This window comes from Perna viridis, chromosome 6 (genome assembly GCF_037379345.1).
Source record: "Perna viridis isolate PV_CMFRI_1.1 ecotype Kerala chromosome 6, ASM3737934v1, whole genome shotgun sequence".
In the NCBI taxonomy this organism is placed as follows: domain Eukaryota; kingdom Metazoa; phylum Mollusca; class Bivalvia; order Mytilida; family Mytilidae; genus Perna; species Perna viridis.
Genome location: NC_142450.1, coordinates 21,227,718 through 21,255,711, shown reverse-complemented (window position 1 = coordinate 21,255,711; position 27,994 = coordinate 21,227,718). Strand labels below are relative to the sequence as shown.

General features: G+C 33.5%; 2 protein-coding genes across 7 annotated transcripts in view; one reads left to right on the top strand and one right to left on the bottom strand.

Annotated features, from left to right (window-relative positions):
* Positions 1–21,592, bottom strand: part of LOC148614043 (WD repeat-containing protein 3-like) — a 51,645-nt gene extending 30,053 nt beyond the window's left edge. The window contains exons 1-2 of one of the 3 annotated variants that reach the window (XM_088587827.1): positions 3,735–3,812; positions 2,695–2,741 (exon numbers count right to left, since the gene is read on the bottom strand). The gene's annotated coding sequence lies outside the window, so the exon portion shown is untranslated. Of the gene's footprint in view, positions 1–2,694; positions 2,742–3,734; positions 3,850–21,487 lie in introns of those variants that run through there. The other 2 variants (XM_088587828.1, XM_088587826.1) reach the window with 2 other exon arrangements.
* LOC148614042 (putative N-acetylated-alpha-linked acidic dipeptidase) overlaps positions 6,220–27,994 on the top strand; it is a 67,325-nt gene continuing 45,550 nt past the window's right edge. Inside the window, exons 1-3 of one of the 4 annotated variants that reach the window (XM_088587831.1) lie at positions 6,220–6,299; positions 6,747–6,822; positions 12,909–12,958. In XM_088587831.1, coding sequence (XP_088443957.1) covers positions 12,933–12,958 — 26 coding nt within the window. In that variant the 5' untranslated portion in view covers positions 6,220–6,299; positions 6,747–6,822; positions 12,909–12,932. Of the gene's footprint in view, positions 6,300–6,746; positions 6,823–12,908; positions 12,959–14,502; positions 14,640–23,552; positions 23,696–27,994 lie in introns of those variants that run through there. The other 3 variants (XM_088587830.1, XM_088587832.1, XM_088587834.1) reach the window with 3 other exon arrangements.

Genomic DNA, 27,994 nt, shown 5'->3' with positions numbered 1-27,994 from the left:
CTTATAAGGATCATTTCAGCAACTGAAAGTTACTTTCTATCTATTATAGTTTTCAAGATATTGGCTGAAAACTGAAGAAAAAACGTCATTTTTTATCTTGCAAGGGCAATAACTCCAACAAAGAGTCGTCTGACAACTTTGATCCTAGAAGCCTTTTGTAAGCCCTATAATAAAGATCAGTTCAACAACTGAAATAATCTGGCTAAACCTAACGGTTTTGAAGATACATGCTGTGCTTTAAGCGCATGATATGCCGTTGCCCTAACTTATCCTTGTGCTTTTAATGAATTTATATGATCAATTATACAAATCAGAAGGGATCTTCCATAGATATGAACAATTCACCACAGTTTCATAAAAAATAGTGAAAGTGTTTTTGATTTATTGGGCGAAAACTTGAAAATCACCTTTTTTTAAGTATAAAAATTCATAACATGGAAACAATCAATCTGAAATTCATTACTCGGAAATGAAAAATCTGAAATTTATAAAAAATCAAAAGTGAGCTTATGTAAACAGATATAGACAATTAATCAAAGTTTCATAAAAGAAGGTGAAAGTGTTTTTGAGTTCTTGTTTGCAAACCTGAAAATCCCTCTTTTTTCAAGTATAAAAACATCAACATGGAAATGAAAAATCTGAAATTTATAAAAATCGGAAGGGAGCATAGGTCAATAGATATGTTTGTTTGTTGGGGTTTAACGTCCGAGCAGCAATATTTCAGCTATATTCAGACAATGAACATGAAATTGATGATAAAATGAACATGACATGATGATGAAATGAAAAAGGGATGGGACACAAGGACAATGGGGTCGACAAATTTTATAAAAGTCAGCGAAAGTGTTTTTGAGTTATTGTCCAAAGACTATGGACGGATGGACAACAGTATACCATAATATGTCCCGTCTTAGACGGGCGTAAAAAAACAACTTAATGACCCCTATGTTCTATTTGTAGTAAAGGCAGCCATATTTTTCAACAGATCAAAAAAAAAAACCCACACCAGTTCTATGCAGGATACCACAAGGAACATTCATACCAAGTTTGGTACCAATTGGGCAAGTAGTGTCAGAGAAGATTTTTAAGAAATCACATTAAAAATAGCAAAAACACATTGAAAAAGGGCAATAACTCCAACATGGCTTCACTGATTGAAATGAAAATTTCACCACCGACAGTTCTCATCATGCTAAACACTTTTATTCGCATCAGAATTTGGCTAAGCCTAATGGTTTTGGATATATGTGCGAAAAACTACTGTCTGACCTCTATGTTCTATTTTTAGTAACAATGGCCATGTTTTTCGACTGATCAAAAATCCCCACATCAGTTCAACGCAGGATGCCCCCAGAAACATTCACAACAAGTTTGGTTCCAATTGGTCAAGTAGTGTCAGAGGAGAAGAGTTTTGAAAAATTGAAGACGAAGGATGCCAAGTGATGGCAATAACACAGATGGCCTCTTGCCAGGTGAGCTAAAAAATGACAATAAAGGGTGATGTAGAAGATATTCTGAAAATTCTCCTTTTTATGATTTTATAGTAATTGTAACCCCCAAAAAATTCTAAGATCCTGAGTTGAGTATATCATTATCTTAATCATGAATGACTAAAATTTGAGTTCTGCAGTGTCAGTATGCTGTGAATGAGAATTCAGTTTTCTACAGATAAGGGTAATAATTTAAACATTTTTTGAAAATTTTTTCTGAAAATTACATGTAGTCTTTCATGGTTTATTCATGTAGCAAATAAGATAATCTATAGAATGATACCAAATTTGATACATTTTAGTTGAGCAAGAATTTGTAGAGTCGAATTTATGAGACTTTTTTAACAAGAAAATCGAAAATTCATTTTTTGCATTTTTTGACAAATTCTGACTATGAAAATCTCCACAAGTCATCAAAAGAACCCCAGAAGTATTAATTGTGATAATACTAAACAGAAAATACCAAATAAGACATTCTTTACTGAAGCATTAATATTCTAGGGTTTTGACATTGAAAAATATGATAATTTAAGCTATTTCTACGTAGGGTAGGGGTACATTTTTTTCAATTTACTCCGAAAAGTTTAAGTGTTACTGTAACTTTCTTGGTACCATTATAAAGCTGAGACATTGGGCTACATGATGATTTCTATATGTATCCTAGTTTCTTCACACATGCTGTCCCAGGGAGACTTATACCCTCAAACAATTGAGTGGGATAAAAATATATGCTTATATTGAAAAAGAATCCGAAAATATTCCTTGGTGACAAATTGATTCAGTAATAGGATAGAGAGGTACCTGAAAACCACCATGAAGTAGATGAGTGGGGGTGCACTGTAGACCATCCTAACCCATGGACTAATATTCTTACCTGTATTTTTGTTTTATTACTCAGTAAAATATCAATCAAACAACCTTTACTAATTAAGTCATCCAAGCCATTCGGATAATTAGCCTAAGAACCATCCAGCTTGTGAACTTTTATCACTTTTGATTCAATGAATATGTTTGTTGGTAATGCCATCAAAACAATAGTTTTTCCCACTACAAGCGATCGAATATACTGTATTAATTACTTCAAACTCTAAATGGTTTGGAAATTATCATTCTTCATAATTTTGAAATTGCCAGTATGAAGAGAAAGGCAACTGATCTTGATACCATGTAAAGGTTTATCAAAGTGGTACTTTTACAGGGGTACCTGCTCGGACAGCAATTCCACCAGTCAGATAAGGACAAACCAATACACTGATAAAAGAAAAATGTATCTGAGTTTACAAAAACAAATACAACAGTAACAAAAAATATTTTTCTTTTTATTTATCATTTAAAACAAATACTCATTACAAAACAATTATAAAATTTACTACAAGAAAAAAATGCATCAATATTGTTATGTCTTAAGCGATAATTCCATTTTTCAAAAACAAAAACAGAACTAGTCCTAATTTTGAAACAATTCTAGATATCTGGAAAGAGGCAGACACATATACAGCATCAGATTTCTCAATGCCAGGTACAGTCCAGTGTACACAACAAAAAGTACATTTGTACATAGTCATAGTAAGCACTATATTGATGCTGGGAGCAGGGTCAGTGAAGTAACTAGTATTACATAGTTGTAGATACTTTCGGGCAGAGCTTGTTGCTTTTGGAACGGAAGGGTAGTGGACACGTAATTTTTCAGCGGAATTTTGAAATATTCTGTTAGATTTCAGTTTTAAAATTTGTTTCTGCTCCGGTCCATTCCAAAGGTAATAAGCTCCGCCTACTCTTATCATGGTTCAAAATTTCAACTAAACAGGGTCTCTTGTGGAAGATTATCGAAACTTCAATAATAAATGTAATTTTTGTAGCAAATTTGGTATCAGCATACAGGAAAATGATTTCAGAATCGAACTACATGCAGGTAGATGTGACATGCACAATTTCAACTTGTAATAGTATTGGTAAGTCGCTACAAGCGGTTGAAGGGCGATACTCCGCGGTACCACTCAATCTCCAACTTTTTGTATGGCACATCGTTCTGACCCGAACCCTACATATCAATATCCAAATAAAAAAGAGGAGAGTTGCAGGGTCAGAGGAAATTCGGATTACACTACAGTACACTGTCTACAGGTACTTGACTTGAGTGCATTCAAATTCTTCCTCGAGGATGACATCAACAAATTAAAGTATATGGGGAAATGCTATCTTAAAGTATTTAAATAATCTTTAAATTCGTGATTTCATGTATACCACTGAATGGGATTTTCTTCATATGTCATAAGCCACACACTTTCGAAGGCACGTGTTTTGAAAAATGAAAACTTCCGGTGTCTGGTACCCGAATGACTTGAACCCAGTTTAAAAAAAAGTTTGAACTATAGCCAAAAACCATTCACTGGACAGTGCTGAATGAAGAAGAACGTTTTATTAAATTAAAATATTCATTGGTATAAAATCCAAGTAATCATTTGCGGGAAAAAAAAAATATATATATAAACTTATGCCCGAAAAGGATTTAGCTAATCTACTAAAAAAGTCATTTCTAGAGGCAGTTAAAGGTTTGCAATTGATAGTAAAATGAAATTCGTTTTCAACTTCAACATCACATAATTATTAATCCTTTGAAATCTATTATGGAGGATTTTTTATCAACAAAGCTTGCACATATAAATATTCAAAATCAAAGACTGGAGTCTTGGAAGTCGCTAATCGACATATATTCTATTCCACTAATTTTGGTTTTCTTACAACATCCGACGAATTCAAAGCTCTACTAAACTTAACACCTAATCAATCAGTGATTTTCTCATTTTCACCATGAACACTGGCTTAGCTCTATGTTTGGACTTTGTTCAGAATTTGAAAAATCACAATTTTTAGTGAGCTGACACTTGAGGATTTTATAGGCACTGATTTTAGGTCGATTTAAGCAGGGACTTTATATTACAATTATATAATCCCTGATTTATGGAAGATTATGCAAGAATGATGATTGATAATATATATTCATGTTCTTTTCCATTTCACATCTTTTGGCATCGTACATTTGCACATTACAAGCAAAATAATTATATTCCTTTTTCGAAAATATACTTGACAATTTAGTGTAACACAACGAAGACCGTCAAACTCCGAGTTAGTCCGAAATGGTACGAACTTAAGCGAGGTTGCAACATGCTCTAAAATCGGGCGACTTCGTAATCGTGATGACCTTAGTTGAATTGGAATCCTGGTGTTTCTCAGCTATATTACAGAAAGTTCAATGTAACAGATCACTTCATCTTTTAATGCAATCGGAACTACTCGGCCATTTCCACTACACTAAAAAATAACCTCGGATGCAGAAAGGAGAAATTCTTCTAGAAAAAATATCGCCGGAAATTGTATCAGTGCTTTGTACAATAAAGTCCCCTGCTGGTCCTCGGTCGACAGATATCAGTTCATTGCTGGCTTTATGACTTGAAAGTTAGGTTCAGTATTTTCAAAGTTGAAACCCAAATCCAGCTTGCCAATCGGAACTACAGTACTGAAATTACGAGTGCAAGAAGTCGCTAACAATATCAGCGACTTAAAAAGAAGGGGGAGGGTTGTGGGTGTGATGTGGTATGGTATGGGATGGAGGAAGGGTGAGGGGATTCATATATATACAAATAATCATACTATACACGAGGGACAGGACCGAGTTTCTCGCGGTCCTCCCCATATTTTTTTAAACACGTTTTTTTTTCTACTGATTTCGATTATCATAGTGTTAATTTATGTTACAATGACACACATATAATATAAATAATATTCGAGACCATAAAGGGAAAAAAACAAGTATTCAATAAAATTAGATAATCTATATAACCTCAGTGTATAAGTGTACGTACCTTTTATAAATTGCACCACAAGGTTTCATACCACCGAAATCAGTCTGAAATTGTTTTTGCTAGTTATGGCCATATGAAGGAATTCGGGACTAAATGGGACAGAAATAAACCTACATTTCTTGATTTACGGGTAATATATATTTAACTTAAGTTATAGTGTATTGATCTCTATGAAATTGTACTACAAGGTTTCATACAAAAAAGAAAGATTTGATGTTTATAAGATGAGACCATACTTGTCCCAGTTGTTCAGGATTTGACCAGTCACCTCACCATTTGACACGTTTTATTGTCATTGACACAGGATTTTACTTGTGTTTGAACAATTGTTCCTCCGATTTTCACCATATGCTTGAGAAAAATCTGTCATTTTTACGACATGGAGCTTAGGTTTAGGTCACAATTTAATTTGCAATTGAAATATGAAAAAAGAAATAAAATAGTTGAATTATTTTTTGGCAAATATTGCCCCAAAAAAATAATTTGATAAAAGTATGAAGCTAAAATATAATTCGACTTTTTCACAGGGAAAATGGATAATAAGATGATCATGAAATCGCACAGGGCTAGGCAATGGCTCCTTCAACTCCCCCTTCCCACATTTTCACTCGACAACCGATATTTCTTTTTGTTTTTTGTTAATCTAATAAAAAAATGTTCAGTAGGAAATATTCATGCCCTTAGTGCCTGTCAAGATAATTACTTAATAATTTTGAAAAAACCGCTCTAATTCTAGTACGAGGAGATAACTCTGTTTCTCTAAGCAAGATTTGCAATGAAACGTTTAATCTGGATTTTGTTGGTTGAAACCTGTTCTGTGTAATCAATAAAGAAACCTGTTTTTACTACAAAAATGTTATTCCAGTCTCAAGACGACAGTTCTGGTGTGTTCTCTTCAAAATGTTCACGCGAAATATAAGGAAAAGGACTAATGGCAATCCTGGTAAGTCTTTTTTAAAGCATCGGCTCAAGGGAAACAACTCATATTCATTTTTGCTTTTCATATATTCAGAAATTTCTGTTATTTCTTTGAGACGTCTAGAAGTCATGCCGTTATTTCATATCGAGAGATGCAATAATAGAATTTTTTTAATAACATGATCATTTTTGTTATCTGTAATTTGTATTTTCATAACGTTAGATCGCAAAATCAAAAAAAAAAAAGATCAAGACTACAAGAGCTACGATTTCGCAGCTACCCGGAAGTCTGATATTAAGACAGTTACACAGTTACCATCTATAAAAATTACACAAACCCCACTGATGTATTTGGAGTCTTTCATCTTCAGAATAATTTTAAGTGAATCACTATACATTTAAATCAAATACACAAACAGCGGTTTAATTTTTTTTAAACTGCGACTTATTTATCCATTTTGCATATATTTAGGAGAGGATGTTGGCGATTACGAATACGAAAACCTACTCAGTTGTAACAGAGACGAAGATTGGAGTTGGAACAGCTTGTAAGTTAAACGACATTTAATGTGGCGTAAATTCAGTGTCTCAGCCTTGTTCATGTTCATTATGTTTTGTTTTACAACATACTAAATATATGATTTGCATTCGCGTAGAATTTCGTATTAATACAAAAAGCCGAAGTTTTTGAAATATTGTTATGTCTGCATGTGAATGGGATAGCGGGGTGTTGTAAGGTATAATTATTGAGCGGTCTTTTTAAAGTACCACATTAGCAGCAAATGATATTCGAATAGTAAAGCATCAATCACAACTTCTCGGCCAATCTCATTGATTCCGAGCATCCATTGATAAAGCATATGCCGTGAGAACACCTATATAAAGCGTCCTTTTGTTTTCTCGGTATAAATAAACGTTTTTTTTTGTAATAAATTTTCAATGGGATTATTCATTGTCAAGTAATAAGTATCAATGTCTCTGGGAAGTCATGAACCGTGTGTTTGTACAGCCTGGGAAAACAAAGGAGAAGATGCTTTGAGGGCTCTTTTTTGGCTTTAAATACAACTGAAAATTAAGCAGGTGTTAATTGTGTTTATTGTGAATTTGGAGACTTGAAATCATTACAAAAAATGAAAGTTCTTGCTTCAAATTCACAGAAGAATTGCTTGAACTTACCGAAATTTCGATATGCTGTTCATATTGTACTTTTTTGTCACTTTCCGATCATATTTGGTGTCCGCTAATGAATACTGTCAACATGTACTTCGTCATATATGATAATGCAATGTTGTCTCTAAAGTGTGGACGTAGTCTGGCTGTTAATTTGTCCGAAAAAGCAACAAAATTTACAGCTTTTAGCAGTTTTTGTTAAAAGATGTATTATTGTGGCACATATTGCCATTAATTAAAGTCACAGAACTACTCTGTCTTGAACCATTTTTCTATTATCATAACAAAGTTGATATTTTTGGGCCATTCTCATAGCCTAATATCCCAATACACCTTAATTTGCAACGTCATTTTTTAAAAGATTTATTTCTGAATGTATACTTACCTCACATGATGGAGATTATTTAAGGAGGGGGGACTCGCGTCTCACCGAAATCCTCGGGGCTACTATATATCTTATGAAATGTTGACAGTTAACACACGGGTGTCAGGTGTCGGGTCTCGTGGTATATACGACCCGGTATACATCCCTGTGCTCCAAACCATCAATTATCGTGACTAGTTCCTGGCAAAAATATTTAATCCCCACCAAAACATGCAGGAACTTCTCTCGATACGACTTCTAAAAATATTCACAAAGTAATAAATAAGAAAAAAATCGGCTATCTGGTACCACAATTGTATACTGGTATATCCCAAAAGTATAGCACAAATTTGTGCTATACTTTTGGGATATACCCAAAAAATGTTAGGAAAATAACTTAACCAATATAGCCCATGCCTACGTATAACAATTTTTAGTGTACCATCAAATGCTCCAACAACTCGACAACGCCGCCCAATAAATGATTATCTCCTGTGTGTAATATTTATTTCACCATTCTGATACATTACAAGGGTTGTCATACTTGATGGTGCATGTACTGATACATTTAATGTATACAAGGGTACTAATACTTTATGGCGCATGTACTGTTGTTAAAAAGGGAAAATAACATGATTAGTTATAAGTATATATGAATGGCAACATATATGTTACCCACTTTAAACCACTTAGTGGGAGATCTCCCCATGCAAGTTAAAAAATAATGCAATGAAATAATTTTTAAAATATACATTCCATATGTGATAGAGCAGATAGTCTCAAAGCTGTACACCGTCGATTTATACATTTTGCCAAGTAAATATTAATGTACAGAGACTTATCCAAAATCAACCCACATTCAATCTTCAGAGTTGGAGATTTTTTGTGTGTCGTAGTATTGATATTTCATTTTTCGAAAGCGATTAAATGAATTTAATAATAGATATCAGTTTTACATTTCAATATGTCTTTTTCAAAAAGTTACTTCATTCAGTATTATTATTTTTTGCGAGTTCGAACTCAAAAGAATTAACATATTTTTTAATAGACGCAGCCTAAGTGTTGCAGGAAATGTTGGTCATGTGTTTATCACTTTTTACCATGGTTGTAGTCTAAAGAGCTCTGAAGCATGTCATATTAGAGCTCCTGTTTTATTGATCCCGTCAATGCATACATGTATGTCTGCATGAAATAAAAATTCTGGAAATGAAACAAATCGGAGATGAAGATACACTGGCCGTTATCTTACCTTGACGACTTTATAGATGTACTGGGGTCTCGTACGCGCATAAATTAATATGTAACTTTCCATACTTAATGCGCCTTTCCTTACAAGTGGTGCATGGATAAAACTGACTTAATTTGATGCAATCTAACCTGTAACCGTTTTCTTGTATACTGTATAATCCATAGTGACCACATCTATTACAAATCTGTGAAGCTGTTCGATATGTAGTACTATATTAATTGACATAATCGTGGCGGAGTCGAGTTAGTGCGACAGAGGTATGAAGGCATGGAAATAGCAGTTGTAATTTTAGTTTCCTCGAAGAAAAAATATCGTACAAATGTATTCTTAAAACAAAATGACGCAAATGAGATCTTTTCAATTGGGTAGTCGCAGAAATGTAAAATGTAAATTCTTGAAAATAGCCAGCATCTTTTAGTCACTATTTAACGTATCTGTCTCTTCAAGATTGTTTTAAAATACAAAGTACACTGATAATAGTTCAGTAATCAGTATCCAAGAAGTTTACTTGTTTTAAACAAGTACTATCTTTAAAAAAAGATAACCGACGCAGCAAAAGTTTGCCCTTTTTACTTATAAGTTTCTACATTTCACATGGCACGCAATTACAATTTTCGATAGTTTTTTCGAACGCCATCAAGTTATCACTATTTGGCCAATCGGGGAAACAGAATTGCGATCAGGTGACTTGCGTTTCCATAGAAGAGCGTCCTTAAGGTCAAAGGGTAAAAAACAAACTAAACCGACTGCGTCGGAAATAAATGAAACTTGTTTACAATAAACGCTTTTGAGACAGAAAATCTGGTCACGACCAAGTTTGTGTTAATAGAAAACTGTGAAAGTCACATTAAGACTCCGTGTGCTATTCGGCGTTTTTTCGTTGATTGGAATTTTATACATGTACGACTTGATATGAACATTCAAGTGGCACAGAGTATGGTTGTTACATTTACGGGAGTACGTGTTAAAAGATAAAATTGTATTTTCATGCTAAACAGAAAAAAAATAATACAAAAAACAGAAAAAAGACTAAACAAAAACAATTATACAATCATTCATAACAAAAACTGGACTTTGAAACGGACTAAAATTTACCAGGCAACCTTTGTTCCCTATCCAAACCAAACACAAATCCACAAGGATGCGGAACTTTCTCATAATTGTTTCATATTAACAGATGTTTGAACTCATTTAGAATCACTTGACACGCACACTCAAGTCATTATACTTTGACATACTTAATTTACTCTCGATTTTACAATTGCTTCATTAATTGGCTAATACAAAAACTCATAATGCTACATTTTGGGACTTGTTCTCAAAGTGCCTTGATATCATTTACACTGGGATCAACTAGCATTACTATGTATAATGGCCTCTGATAAAAGGCGTCAAACGATTTACATTCCATTGTTGTTGAAGATATCAGAATCACTTGAGCAAATAAGTCTTTTTAAACAAATGAAACTAATTGAATTCGTGACTTGCATTCGATGTTGACAATACGAATTTATTAGGGACTTTTCTTGAAGGGCAACTTCATTGTTATCAGTAAAAATTTTCAAAAAATTATCACAAAACTATGATTATTCTTGTAAATGTTATTTAATTTTATTGATATTTACATTTTATGTTCAGGTTTTCAGCTTTATTAAGATCAGTGTGAATATATTCGTCTCATTTTTGTTCGTGACTTTGATAGCCAATTTTACATTGTAGCTCAGAATAATTCATTTGTTTTCTTTGTAAACTGTTTAAGCCTAGCATAATATACTTTGCGCATGCTAATTGGACAGACTTCCGGTGTATTTCTAAAACACTAAACGATTAATTTCTGTATTAAATTGTTTTTTTTTTTAATTTGGTTCCAAGTTTGAAAATGATATCTGTTGCAGAATCACAATTTTTTATTCTAAAAGAGAAGATTTAGACAGGTCTGTATGTTTTTTCTGTGACCACGAAGTTGCCAATTTTCTGGAATAGCTATTTGGAACTACGAATATATAGTTATTTAGAATATAACTAAAATTTTGCTTTGGTTTAACTTATTTTAATTATTCTTTTATGGAAAATACGAAATCTAATTTAATCTCAAAAGTAAACTATGTGAATTTTAATTGTTATTTGTATTCAGACAACTAGCTATATGACCAAAACACAAGAAATTATAGTTTTGTTTTTGTTTTTCATTTCATAGAAATTACCATTCATGTTCCATCCTTCATATAACTTGACACAAACTTTTAAAGTACTAAATTATCTAATAATTGCAAATATTTCCTCTTTGCTAAGGATTTATTTTTAAAAATTCTATGATCACATCTCCTTTCACTTTATAACTTATTGAGGATCTCGTCATACTAGTGGCAAATACATCCATGACTAATCGTGTTCAGGCTGTAACGTTTTTTTTTTGTCTTTAGAGATAATCTTTCCGTTAGTTATGTTGGTAAAATTTTAGGGTGGGTGGCCTTTACCTTGAGATAAAATTTGCGTGTGTGTGTGCTTTTTTTAATTTGGCAAATCAAGCCCGACCTGTAAAACCGCTTTGGTTCATTTTAAAGATCAATGTTTGTTCTAATTGAAGGAATCTCCCTTTTCGTTAATCGATGTTTTCCGATTATGGGTCTTTAACCACAAAAAAAAAAAATGATAAACTTGCAAATCAAGTTCTTAAGCGCAGCTGATTAATTTTTTTGTAAACCCTGTTTTTTATTATGGTTTTAAGACGCATAATAACACAGCAATATAGATTTTTAGGGTCATTTTGGTATTCTCTTCTCATTTTTGTCTCGCCTGCGACAAAATCCGGGAAGATTGCCTCCTTGGCATTGACGTCGATTTCTGTGTTGATTTTCATGTTAAATTTTCTGTCCCTAGTCAACCAATTTTGGTATCCAGGTGTAGTAATTGGCACCACTACATCACAATTCCATAACATTCATATATAGGCCCCGCAGTCAGTATCAAATTTCCAATAGCAGCGATTTATTGCGACAGGCGAGACGTATCTCTGAAATAATAGTTTGTTATGGTCTTTTTTGTTTGTTTGTTTTGTTATAGTACTATCCCTTGCACATGGATTGTTTTTGATTTATGCGAACCGAATGTTTTTTTTTTTAAATCGCTTACCCGACAAGACAGTTCCAGTGCAATACATACCGAGTATTATTGATTAAGGAACTCTTATATATACGTTTGCTGATAACTTGCAGCACGATTTCGAAATAAACTTTGATACGAAATTTGTTCTTGCCTTCATTTGATTTATCCTGCCAATTGAATTACGAAACACACGCAACGTTTCTAAGCTCGTCATTTATACTCATCCAATGACAATTGAATTTGGAATTGCTCCGGTTGACACTGAAAATTTAATCAGCGTAAATTTTATTTTTATGTTATAAAGTTCAGTTTCGAAGTACCAATAGAAGTTTCATTCTTTATTATCCATGCTGTGTGTTTACAGAGGATAAAGCTTGTTTTAACACGTAACCTGTACTGGTAGAGTGGAAGATACTTTGTCATTTGGTGTACCCAATTACCAACCCATCGTTTCTGTTTTGCTTTGAGAACAAGATTATGTTTTGTCACGTTCCGTTTTCCGGGGGTAATTGATGATGGATATGGAATTTCGTACCAATTTTGTGCGAATAGTCTACTAATTATTATGTAATAAAATTGATCTATGGAAATCTTTCTCAAGGCTGTTTTAGTCGTATGATATAAAGTATCAATTTGGATGTATCTGTTCAAATTTACTTTGGTTGTTAAAGGTACTTGCTGATAATTTGAATTTATTATACTAAGTATATATTTTATGGTAATCCGGTGTTTACTCTTGATAAAAGCGAGGTTATAGCTCTGAAGTGATCATGGAACAAACAGCCGATTTTAAAAGGTAAGTTTTTTTTTACTTTTTTGTCCGCCCCCTCCCCTCCTTCCGCACCAACGCTATGGAGCGACCTTGTATTGATGTGCATACGTCTGTCCGTCCACCCGTCCGTCACACTTACCTTGTTGTACATGCTGTAAAATGTATCAAAATATGTTGGGGCTTATCAGAAAGAAGAACAAAATGTCTTTTTTCCGTGTTCTTATTTTAATGCAATGTTTCAATTGTAAATTGTTGTTCGTTTAGTACATTTTTGTACATTCAGTGGCAGTAAGTACTCATGTTTGCATTGGTTATTCAATGTGATTCTTGACTCCTGTGGTATTGGAGGCAACGAATGCTGCGATCTCTTAACTAATTAATGAGGAGGTAGATAGGGGGTATTTTATTTCCGCTTCCCATTAGATCACTGCCTCCCACCCTTTTAACCACTGCTTTCTGACCCCTTTCCTGTCCCTTTAATTTTACCTACGGTTATTGTTCCCAAACAATCCCCGCTTTCCGTACTTTTCTTTACGCGCCACCTCCACCGTTCCCAACCCCGTCAACCACCGATTCCCGCTCTTTAACCCCTGTATTCCTCTCCCTCCTGTCAACCCTTCCATTAATTCACATCGGAGTGAAAACGTAGCTTATTTAGATCAACAAGAAGTCATTTCATGTGAAATCTGACTGATGTGTAACGTCAATAATCCTAACTGCTGATTGGTAGGAGAAGTGGTTTGGGATGTATGTGGTACTTAAAACTCACCATCCGCTTTCGCAAATTATACTATTACACTCTTCTCTTGAGCGTGACACTCTACTCTCTTTATAGCCTATTAGAAACACATTCGCCTTGTGTATATAAAGTATAGTAAGTTTGATGGTAAAATAACTTGGTTATAGAGTAATTTCAATAATTTAAATTTGCTAGTAAAATTAAGTTTCATTAGCATTGACCATTTTAATCAGTTCATCGCCTACTTTACGAGTTTGCTTTAATTGCGGTTTCAAGTGTTGAGAGCAAAGTTTTTTGCATTGAGTTATTCCAGTCTGACATGTGGTCTGTTTGAATTCTTCATCGTAAAACTTGAGTCTCCTGTGGAGATTTTATTCCATTGCATGTTGGTTAGATTGTCGAACTTTAGATTTCAATCCCTTAAAACAGCCATTATATGTGATGTAGGATATCGGTGCCAAAGTTGACTACCACGAGAAGTGCTATTACGTTATATCTGATGAAACAATAGACTGAGTACGCATTACGTCTTTCTCTCAATGGTATCATCGAAGTTTGAAACAGAAGTTCTAATATGTCCGGAGACATAAGCAAATACAAACAAAACTACATTAAGAAAGAAACTTGACCATATTTTCAACTGATTAGTATTTTAGTGAAAATTAGCATTTATTTTACAAAATCGTAATTAATGGCAATATTTTTCAATCATTCAAGAGCTTGAACAGCTGTGAAGTCCATTGCTTTCGAAATAAAGCTATCATTCATTAATCCTTCCATAGTTCAATACTTGATATCAGTACCATGTGGAAATTTTCATTTGATTTGTAAATCAAACGTCATTTTCAATTTATCATATTTGAGATATCTGTTACACAGTGTATAGAGTGTTTTGTAGACATCCCATATAGTTCCTTTATCAGTAGTAGACGCTACGTAAATGGCGAACACTTTGGATTACGACAGGTAAGAGACAGACGCGCACTTCAAGATATAAAACAAATCCTGTTTTTGTCGTCCATTTTTGTTATGACATATCTTTCCTTTTGAGTGCGACGGGGACGGAATTGTAACTTTTTCGACTACAGCCTGTATTATTCCATATCATCTCAGGAAATTCGTTTTTCTCAAGACTATTACAACGAGTAAAATCGTTGATTTCAGGGAATAGATTTGGTCTTCCCTTGATTAAATAATAATCACTTGATTGGCAAGGAGATTTCAGATTTCTATCAAACTTAGGTTAAAACACATATGAAATGATAGAAAGTTCAAATCTCTCTAGTGAACTTCCTAAGACATTTCATCAAGAAATAGTAATTCAATAAAGGGAGAAGTTAACTGTGTTACTCGCTGTAACGTTTAAGTCTGAAATTCATCAAGATGGCGTTAGCTATCTATGCCTACTTCAAAGGTGTTAGTGCAATAACGGTGATATATCTATGAAATCAAAGCGATTCCAGGACTTTTCTATTTACGCTTTGTTTTCTGTTGCTATTTTCTGTGATTTTTACATAATATTTACAATATAGATATAAAAGTCGATGGTTTCAATTATTTTACTTTTCAATCTTTGGGATGATTTGTTAAATATTACGAATAGAATTACACCACGCTGATTGTTAATTGCATATACTAGTAGTAATCGTGGAGCATTCGTTAGAGGGAAAATAAATGCGCCATTTTTTTAAATTTTTTTTTTTTTCTGTTACCGAAAGAAGTTACATATCCTTTATTTACGTTTAGAACTCCATACAAAACTATTAAAAAAAATCAGTTTTTATAAAAATCAGACAGGATGTGATTCATGCATGTCAAAAATCCACCAAATTTACCTTATATTTCTAAATCAGAAACAGTTATAGACCACATTACCAGCCTCAGTTTGTCATTCGGTTGTTGAACTTTCGAGATAAAAAATTATAAAGATTGTGTATGAAATTGCCACTTTGAAAGAGATTGTGTATGAAATTGCCACTTAGAGATTGTGTATGAAATTGCCACCTTGAAAGAGATTGTGTATGAAATTGCCACTTAGAGATTGTGTATGAAATTGCCACTTTGAAAGAGATTGTGTATGATATTGCCACTTTGAAAGAAAAAAATCTTTCTTGATTTGGTATTATTTGGTTGATTTTAGTGGGAGATAAAAATACAGTTGATCTTAATACAAAAAGAGCTGTCATGACAAAAAATAGAGCACATGCAGATTGAAAAAACATTTTTGGTTTGGTAGGTTTTTCTACACCATGAATCACATCTACCATAGGCAGTGTCTGAAATTTGTATGGATTAGTACTTAAATTCAATCCAGCTTTAATGAAAAATATCCGCTCGATAGCATAAATTAGATTAAAACACACTAGCAATGTTCAAAATAAAGCATCATAGTTTCATGTATTGATATTTTCTAACGCACACTTCGCTGTGTTCTAATGTAAGTGAATAGACCCTTTTGTTGTAAGATGATGAGCATGCTCAATTTACACTTCCCGGAGATAGAGCTTGGGTAGAACAAAAGAATTTTCCTGGCGGAAGTGTATCTTGGGCATGTCCATGCATGCTCATCGACTATCCCACAGTTAGCACTAAAGGGTTTACTGTTCGACTCCTATAATAAATCAAAGTGCTGAGGCACTGAGTCTATGAAGACCTCAATGCATTAAAAAATATTCATGTAACCAAATTGTAAGCTAAATAAACCAATCAAAACTTAGTCCTTTTAAACAATAATCATTTGTTTTAACGCAGTGTATACTTATGCAGTCCGTTTATCAATATATATTTTTGGATCTTCTTTTGTATTATTGCTTTTGGTATTCTTGGTTGTACACGTACGTTGATGTCCTCAAATTTCCTAATACTTAAATCAGCAGTTCTTACAAAATATGAATTCCACTGAGAATCACTGACTATCAATATTCAATGAATTTTCAAAGTAAGAATGGACCCACACCTTGAAATTTCTGTTTGGAAATGCATGAAGTAGAAATAAATCCTGCAGACTGGAGGAAGTTGAACATAGGCCCAATCTCAAGGGAGAAGTGAGCAAAAAACGTCCTTTCTTGCTCACTTTGATGTAGATTTTTTTGTAATAAATTAAAACTAAAATTTGTCTTTGTCATTGTTGCCTAGATTAGGCTATGGTATGTACAATAAATAATTACATGTATCTATCTCTAGGAATTTTTCAGTTCAAACAAGGATAAAAACTCTTGTTGTAAAATTACTATGTAGTTTAGAGATCATTAAACTAAAAACAACTTTGTAGCTCATAGATTTGAGCAATTCAAGATTCCAATTAAGTTGGAAAGTCAATGGTTTGTGGTGAATACAGGGAATATGATGTCTTAATCATACATGCACTTTGAGTATAAATCCATCTTTCTTTTTCTCTCCAAAACAAAAAAAGTTACTAGTGAACCCATACCTCCTGAGTACCACTTTTTTTTTAATGATAAATCACTATTTGCTGAGTGTTTTATACCTGTCTGCCTTCAATAATATATGTGCATTTCTTCCATTTTTTTCTGCATGATTGTTTCACAAATATGTATAAGATTACAATTCAAGTAACTCTTATGTTTTGCAAATATATAAGTGCTAAGAAATCAGGCTTCATGTTTTTATAGTATTTTTTTTGTTAAGAGATGTTGACATATACATTTACAGCTGCTTCATGCTACACATACATGTACCAGACTTGAGAATCATAAACTTTGTTTCATGCTTAAATAATGTCCCAGCACAGAAATGGTCTGTGGTACTTCTGCTTTCTTCTCACTTCATTTAGTGAAACTTCTAAGTAATAACCACTGAAAAGAAATCAAGGGAAAAAAATCATAACAGTGTCTGGTATATGCAAAATGTTACAATGTAAATTCATGAAAATAGATATGCATTTTAACCATATAATATGGAGGAACATCCTCTTATTGGGAAATATTGTTACATGTACATATAATTTCGTGCAAATCATTCATAAATTCTGGCAAAAATAAAGGTTGGGTGGTTATAACAGTACCAGGTTTTTAGTGGTTTTTAAACCACCAGGTCAATATTTCCACAGTGATCAATACTGGTTGATTGAAAATATGCAAACAATATTTCTGTCATTATTCATAGTTTTTGTCCTACATTAAAAATGTTAATATAGTATATATCTACTATATTTCAGTGTTCTTAGTTTTTATTCTTTTAATATCTCTATCAGCTGTATTAATTAAGAAAAAAATAAACATTTCTTTCTCTAAAATAATTCAAATTTATCTGAAATAACATAACAAACTTTAAAAATATGTACAGCGTATTTCATTAGCACATCTTTGTTCCAAAAACTATTAATAACAGGTAACATACATGTAAGTAAGAGTAGAACAGATTACTTTTCACCTGTCATTGTTAAAACAACATCCCCAACAACCAGGTCCACTTCAAAATTTCTGGATCAATACCTGAATGTTGATTTATCTATGAGCAATTAATGTGACATTGTAAAGTAGAAAATACATTAGATACATGTATTACTATATTACAAATATCATAATTTCATGTATGAAATCTTAATTGATACTGTACTGCATATGCCAGTAACCATAGTTACATGCACATGTATTTTTGTAGTTTTCATTATAAAGTTTTCTTGTTCACAGACATACCAATGTAAACTGCAAATTTTGCTAAGAAATATGACTACGCTGTTCTGGACTAGCAATAAAAACAGTATACCTATCACCAGTTTTGAAAATTTTAAATAACTGTGTACATACAAAGTATAGGAATAAATAATGTATACCGTCCACGCTTACCTTGTACATTGTACATGTAAGAATGTCCATGAAAATCAGCTCTTAGAAAAGGTCTAGTTTTGGTAGCCTTGATATCCAACACATTTTCAATGCACTTTCATGTCCACAGAATTTCTAATATAACTATGTCTTTCTTGTGTCATGAAAATCCTGTTTCTTACTTTATGATCTGCATTCTAAATAAATGTATCTGGTATATCCTGACAATGTACTAAAAAAGAACCATATTGACAATCAGTTATGACTTACATGGATATAATACACATGTACATTGTATTACTATTTCTTTAAATTCCATACTGAGTAGTACATGCCAAAATTTGTATCACATGCAGTATCAACAGGAGACTCCTATATCAACTTAAGGGCCACTGGCCCGCAGGGTGATATAGGTCGAGGGTTGATACTGCATATCAAACAGATTTTTGCATGTAATGTTCATTCTTTCTTATATTTTATCTATACAAAATGTACTTCAATTGTGTTCTGTGCAAGGTGTGATATATGATATGCATGCAATGTATGTCTAGTGGTGTGATATAGGGTATGCCATATAGCTCTAGGGGTGTGATTTATAGAATGCAATATAGGCCCATGGGTGTGATGTACAGTATGCGACATAGGTGTGTGATATAAGGTATGCAATATGTCTGTGGGTACTTGAAATGGGTTTAGGGTGTGATGTAGGGTATTCCATATAGGTCTATGGGTATGATTTAGAGAATGCGATATAGGTTTAGGCATATGATATAAGATATGCAATATATGTCTGTGGGTGTGATATATATATAGGGTACTTGAAATGGGTTTAGGGAGTGTAATATGTACGCTATGTGATATAGGTCTAGGGATGTCCGATATAAGGCTAGGGTGTGATATACAGAAGGCAATAAAGGTCTAGGGGTGTGATATGGAATGCAATATAGGTCAAGGGGTGTAATATAGAATGCAATATAGGTCTAGGGGTGTGATATACGGTATGCATTATAGGTCTAGAGGTATGATATAGGGTATACGATATAAGTCTATGGGCGTAGTATAGGGTATGCGATAAAGGTCTATGGTCGGTGTGGAAATTTGGATATTAGGAACATGTACATGTATTAGTTTATGTGTAATGTCATGGCGCATATGTCCACTTTCGTCTCAAGGACATTACATTATTTTGCTGGATACCCCTCCTTTTGATAGTTCAAGATTACCTACTGAATGTGAAGAATATGCCGCATGACCTCCTTTCATCCTTACCGTGGAAACAGAGACATCGTTTATCTCTGCTTCAAAATCATAATGATTTAACAATTCTGTTTATTTTCTATTTTAAATACTTCTTTGTTTGCTACATGTATGTACATGTGTGCTTACCATTTTATATTATTTATGTATGTACATGTGTGTTTACCATTTTATATTATTTATGTACATGTAGTAATTAACATATATGTACACAGTGCTTGCATTTTATGTACAGAAGTTAAATTCCTGGGATCAAATTAATCACACATGAAATTTTCCAATAAAAAGGAGGGGTGCCAACCCCATGCACCCTCCCCTGGATCCGGCACTGTAATTTATACTTACTACACAAAAAGTGTACATTGCAGCTTCGAAAATCCATCTTTAGAAGCTCCCGACATCTTTATTAAAAGGGCCAGACTGGGAGAAATAAATTGGCAAATCTCGATTGAGCTTTCCTTCCTGCGAATGTTCGGGTCAATTTGACCAAATAGTCTAGCTCTCTGCGTCAAAATTTAAATAGTTAATATCCAATAATCATTGAAATCTTGCAGTTCTACACATATTATATAGCCTGAATATCGTTACACGCCCATGTCGTACGCAAAGTAAACATCACATATTTGACATGAAGTATGATCGGCGGCGGAGCGATATCTTAATGCAAACTTTGCAATGAGAATAACCCGCGGAGTGTTATTTTTGTAGTTATATGTTGAAATGTCTACCCTGGTTACATAATTTGGTTGCCGACGATCTCTAAATCAAGTTCAGTCTATAAATAGACGTCCTTAACAAAAACAATCGTTCACTCTTCGGTAATTCTTACGAGTTATTGTTAATGTTGTTATTTATTCAATCAATTAATATAATTAATCAAAGCTGAATCTCCAGAAGAGCATACACTGCCCATATAACATTTTTGCGGTCAAAGGCAGGACATAGACCGTCATCAGAAATAACTTTCGATATAATAGCTTAAAACTGAATTGAGAAAAGTAAGATATGAATTAATTTGTATAGTCAAAGGGATCTCAGTAATATTGTAGCAAATTGTTCTTTATCACAAAGGTCAAACATAGATTGATTTTGGAGGGTTACAACCAATACAATTTAGGAAGTAGGAGCTGACAAAAGGCTAAAAAACAAGAAATCTATTTCATTACATACAACAGCATGAGGAAAAGTGTATCGACTTTAATAATATTATATCCCAATATCGTAGCATTAAGTTCAATGCCACAACAGGAAGTTTTTGTTGATTTTTAGGTTATAGCCCCTACTGATTAGGAGTAGGGGTTAAAAAGGAGTCAAACGCATGGATTTTTAAAACTTAACTATAAAATTGAAGATAAGTATATGGATCTCTATACCAGTAGATTCCTTACAAATTAAGTAACTCTGGAATTGGTTTTCCGTATCCAAAATGGAATTTGAAGCTAGTATGAACGAAAAACCGACACATTTCTGATTTTTTGTGATGACTTGGATAATAAAAAGAGCAGCGCTACTAATAAAATGAAATAAATTCCATACCATAGGAGGAATATTAGGTGGATTAAAATGACCATGACTGTCACAGTATATATATATGCATTAAGGCCAAAAATGGGTATGAAATATTGTATTTTCATATTATATCTATCCCAAATATTCAGGGTTCGACATATGCGAATGCATAAAGCTGTGCCTGCGAATCATTTTATATAAACTTTGCTATTTGATTGCTTTAAAAGGTTATTTGTGGAATCGAAAGTACATGTCACTTACCGATGGATTCAAGTTTTTATTTATCCATGAAAGCAAAATTTTAAAGCCTTGAAACATTTTTGGCTCTCTAACATCCTTCACGATATGATTACTATGTAAAATATAATACTGGCAACGTGTAATTTGTTTTTTTTTCTCGTCGTTGCGTGCCTGTATAACATAATATGTCCTATAATTTCGTGTCAGTCCCTTAAAATAGATTGACAAAATCAGTAGCAACCAGATGTTGAAATATTTATATGCCATTGATCTATTCAATGAAAGTCATAGATCGTTAGTTTCGTAGTCTATTGTGGAAGTATTTAGACAAGACGAGAAATGTCATAGAGACCGTAAAAGGTAGCACAAAAGATAATCAATTAATCAATCAATCAATCTATATCTGCTATAGTCGTCAGAAATTACTTAAGAAAGCACAAACTTGTCTACGACGTTTCGAAGTGTTTAATGAGTTAACCAACGATTTTTTTTCGTTTCTTATTCGTTGTATATGTACTTTGATAATAACTACGTACTGAACTTGATCTTAAATTAACATCTACCTTTTAACAATTATATAAATATATTGAATTACACATTTGCACCCAAGTTTTTGGAAATCCCATTATTTGATTAAGTTCAGAAAATTAGCGCTTTTCTAGAAAAGTATAAATTATCCAATCAAGAGTTTTCAGAAAAAAAAAAAAAACTTTCTGTTGATCTTCTGACAGCTGTAATAATTGGATGCTCAGTTTCCTAATTTTCTTTCGATTGTGACGTTTTTTGTTGTATCCGAAATCGCCCCTGACCCTAAAGAACTATCGTGTTCGATTGATTATTTGCACGATAATGTTTATCTATTAAGTTTATTTAATTCACCAGTTTCATTTTTACCTGGGCCGATGTGTACCCACTTGTGATTGGATTTTTTGCAACCATCTAATTTTTGTGTTATTTCGTGATTACCGAGAAACCGCTAGAACTGAAATTGTTAAATATCAATTTTAAATAAACTTAACCTTGAGGAGCTCGAAACTATGAATCTTCGAAGTACCAATTAAGATAAAAAAAGATCAGACAAACCTTTCATATTTGGACACTAGAAAGCGTGGGAAAATTTGTGTTCCTAGTGTTATCGCTAACAACTCGATAAGTGATGAGCAAATCCGGTTTGTCTAGCGATGTCAAAGAACGCGGTAGTTTCCTTCGGTCCAAGCCATTTTCGAAATATGTAGAATTAATGTATAATCCTTGTTTTGGTTTATTTATTAGAAGTATCTGATGGTGATACCTGTGTTTATATATTAAATTCATTATCTGTCAAGTGATTGCAGAGCAGTAAATAGTAAAAGATTCGATTTAATCCCCCAAAAAAATGAGTTGAAGCGAGCAGCCACTAATTTGGGATCACCCTTTTCCTGTTTATTTACTAGTCGGGATGCATATTTAATATATTGGGAGCAAGCCCCGTTTGGACGGAGTGTCACTGACGTCATCTTTCTGTCGGAAGTGACAAATTTCCGAAATCTCATAAGCAGTTAGGTCGTGATTGTTTTAACTTTTAACGCAGATATGAAGTCTAGTATATTCCCACTGGTCATGACAGGGTTTTAACAACATAGCTGTGCATTATGAACAAAGTCAAAGAATATCTCCGTCCATCATGGGCAAGGCATAAAATCCTACCAGGAACGTAGCTCAGCAACGTTTCTATATATATATATTTTTTTTTCGTAAAATGAATGGCTCAAATGTTCCTGCCAGAAGTGACGTATGCTGTTAGGATGTGATTGTTCGAACATAAGTTATAGGAAGTCTGACATATTGATTTTGGTAGAGACATCAGCGATTTAACAACATAATGATGCACTATATCAATAAAGTTTAATGTAGTTTGAGTGCAAATAGCTCCTTCACTCATTGTCAAATCCTAAAATTATTGTAGGGACGGAGCAAAATATGTAGTAACTGTTACTCTGAAATATGATTGGCTCAAAATCTTTCTGTCGGAACTGACATGTGCGGTCAGGATGTGATTGTTTAATCTTTTAACGCAGACACGCATCATGTTTTAAAACAGATCTCGCATATTGCCGTTGGTCGATGCATTGGTGATGTAACAACATAAGGGTGCATTATCAACAAAGTCAGATACGTTATTTGAGTGCAAGTAGCTACGTCCGTCATAGGCAAAGTTTGAAATCATATTGAAACAAGATTGTCAATACAGTGAGTAAATGATTTCACCGTTTTTTTATTGCTAAGGTTTATATGCTATACTCGATGTATCTATATAGAGAATCAGAGTATACAGAGCCATGGTAATTGTTTTGAACAACTTCGGTGGTCCGGTAGATGCATGCGGAGGTCGTTGGTTCGATCAACGAACGGGTCATACAAAAAGTCACTGTTTCTTCACTAAGCATATGAACGCATGTGGAAGATGGATTGATGTTTGATTGGCTCGGAGTCAAAGCAATATGCCTGAGTGGGGTGTTATACTTCCCTGTAGGTTGTTGCTTCTTTATGCTAGTATTACGCCTCATCGCGTTGTACTAGTAAAAACAGGGTGTGTTCTATTGATGCATCCTAAAATGCATGAATATATGTCAGAGGGCGTACAATTAATCATTCAATAAAATAGGTTTGTTTGAATTTTGACTGATTTTGTCTGTTTTATTTTAGTAGGACTCTTCTAATTTGTTGTATGTTATTTTTTATCTGTATTTAGTTTGGTTTGTGTTGTTTTGGGTTTGCACACTTACCATTTTCCTTTACATTTGGGTTTCCATAAATTCCTTGATTAGCATGGTTGATACTGCTAATTGAAAATACCAACCTTCGCCATTCATTATAATTACCTTTGCGGTGCAATCGTTACTTCCAATCTTTGTATAAAGTTTGACTACAGTTGTTTTTATTATCAGTGCCCTATCTTTGTTCATAGCGAGAAGGTGAGTACTGAAAATTTACTTTCGTTAGAAGTACATGTATCTGTAGTTACGTTTATTAGAGGTTCATAAAACTGTAGTTTTGTTTATTAGAAGTACATGTATCTGTGGTTATGTTTATTAGAGGTACGCGTATTTGTAGTTATGGTTAGAAACCTTTAAAAACCTCATTATTACACTTTTGATTTAGAATACCGAGGTTCATTTTTGTCAAGGAAGGCTATTTATAGCCTGAACTTGAATTAGAGATCGTCGGCAAGTGGGATTCAACCGAAAGTGGATATTGCCACATAGAACTCCCTAAATATTCCGCGATCTGTTCTCCTTACCCTCCCCCTTTTCCACTTTGCAAATTTACGTTAGTATATTGCTCCGCCGCCGATCAATATGTGATGCTGTATTTTTCGTAAGAGATAGAAGTATTATGACATCAAAGCTTTTGTAATATTTGTTGAATTGCAATATTTCTATGATTATGTGCTTTTCTTAAACTATTTGAATTTTGTCTTGGCGAGCAGGATTATTTTTTTTCTAATTGACCTGAGGCAGGTCAAACACGGTAACCCCAATAACCGAAAACAATATGGCGTCGGAAGGACAAGTACTGACGCCATATTGATTATTACAGACTTTCGTTAGGTATCTAGAAAGTGCTGGAATACTAATATAAAAACTTGTTTGCAAGTGTGTTTAAATAACACATTGAGTAATTATACCACCCAAAAACGTGTTTTATTGAGGTTTTCTGATTTTCAATCTGGTTTTCGGTTAACACCGAGGTTTTTGGTTATAGGAGAGTTCGCCAATCTCATTAGTGATGTCATATTCACTAATTTGCATATCATTAAGTGTCAAAATGGTTGGCAAATAAACAACTATATAAACAATTGACAATTTCATGATTAGAATCCCAATTTTCAAAACTTTATAACTTTGTTATTTTATATCCAATTTTGGTTCTGTAAAATGTTTCATTTAGATAAAACAATTCATATTATGTATGTGAATTTATAACTGTTTTACTTGAAAAAAATAAATTTGTAGTGATATTTATATGTAAACCTCTATTTTTGTATAAAATGATTATTAAAATCATATGTGCATATAGTCTAATTACTGAATATTTATTTAAAAATTCCATGGATAAAACGAATTTTATTTGCAATGTTAGGAACCAAAAGAATTTTCCAATTATCTTTATAATTGAAAATGAAAAAGTTATGACTGATGTTTTTTTACCTGCCATTACAAGATTGCTCCTGTAGGTTTGAAAGTGTTAATTGTTTGTCAATCTTACCAAGGAGTTAAACATAGACTGCTATCTAGCTGCGAAATCGTAGCACTTGATCTTTTTTTTTTTTTTTATTTTGCGATCTAACGTTAAAAAAATACAAAACATAGTTAGAGCTACGTTTCGCAGCTAACTACTATCATTACTGTAAAAAATCTATTGCGAATGTCGGGAGCTTCTAATAACGGATTTTTGGAGCTGTGATGTACAAAAAACGTAAGTATAGTTTTAATGTTTATGATTACAGTGAGGGTGTGTGTGCATCCCTCCTTTTTATGGGAGAATTATAATTTGCATGTGTAAAATTGACAAAAATGGCAAATAATGTCCTAGCACCCCCTTTTTCTGAGGAACCCAAGCTGCCACCCCTCATTTTCAGTGTGGATCCGCCTCTGCCAGATGGGTCCTGAAGGTTTGAGAAAGTGTTGTAGTGTTTGTAAATTACAGGTATTTTTTGAATAATTTTGATAAAAAATATTTTTACATAAGAGTTTTCAAGTTGTTCTATATTTCATACACATTGTACTGTTAAATACATGTAAATCCTATATACAAATGTGTATCATGTGTGTTTGATTTGATCACAGGAATTTAAAATGCAAGCAATGTGTACATGTACATGAATAAACATACAAATGTACATTTAGCAAACAATATGAAGTATTTAAACTAGAAAATGAACATTTGAATCATGGAAATGTTAAATTAATATGATATCAAGGCAGAAACATAAACAATGTCTGTTTCAAAGGTAAGAATGAAAGGCAATGTACATGTAATTAAAATTAGATCTTAATTTCTCCCCCTTTTTTCTATGTCACATGAAGTCATGCGACAAAGGAAGAAGGGGGAGCAATTAAAGTCTAATCTGAATTAGATTTGTATGAAATGAAGTCATGTGGCACATTTATTACATTCAGTTGTTGATCTATCAAAAAGAGGGATATCTAGTAAAAATTAGGTATTTATATGTAGCCAAACAAACTTTTAGAGCATAAAGAGTCCCCGTTTATGATATTACTGCTGAAAATTTTCCTAAATACCTTAAAAACGATTTGATTACATTTTTATTACATTAGAAATTGCCCCATTCTCAAATTTTCAGTCATTATCATTGTGGCTGACCTGTGATTTAAATACCCTATCTCACACCCCTAGACTTATATGCATACCCTAAATCACAAGCCTAGACCTATTTCGTGTACCCCTAGACCTATATTGCATACTGTACAAATGTATATCACACCCCTACACCTAAATGGCAAACTGTGTGTCACACCCTTAGACCTACATGTTTATCGCATGCCCTATATCACACTGCTGGACTATATCACACCTTTAGTCATACATAATATGCACATCATATACTACATATCACCCCCCTAGACCTACATATATATGGCATACCCCATATCACATCCCTAGACCTATATGGCATACCATATACCACACCCTTAGACCTACCGGGTATATGGCATACCATATATCACACCCCTAGACTATATTGCAAACCCTATATCACATGTCTAGCCCTACATTGCATACCCTATATCACACCCCTAGACCTATATGGCATACAATATACCACACCCTTAGACCTACCGGGTATATGGCATACCATATATCACACCCCTAGACCTATATGGCATGCCATATACCACACCCTTAGACTTACCGGGTATATGGCATACCATATATCACACCCCTAGACTATATTGCAAACCCTATATCACACCCCTAGACCTATATTGCATACCCTATATCACACCTCTAGCCCTACATTGCATACCCTATATCACACCCCTAGACCTATATTGCATACCTTATATTACACCCCTAAACCTACATTGCATACCCTATATCACACCCCTAGACCTATGTTGCATACCTTATATCACACCCTTAGACCTACATTGCATACCCTATATCACACCCCTAGACCTATATTGCATACCCTATATCACACCTCTAGCCCTACATTGCATACCCTATATCACACCCCTAGATATATGTTGCATACCTTATATCACACCCCTAGACCTACATTGCATACCCTATATCACACCCCTAGACCTACATTGCATTCCTTATATCACACCCTACACAGAACACACTTGAAGTATAATTAAAATATATATTTTGATGAACATGACATGCCAAAATCTGTATTTGATGGGGTATCAATCCTCGACCTATATCACCCAGCAACCAATAGCCCTAAGTGGGTTGACATAGGAGTCTTGTGTTGATACCGCATGTGATACAGATTTTGGCATGTAATATTCA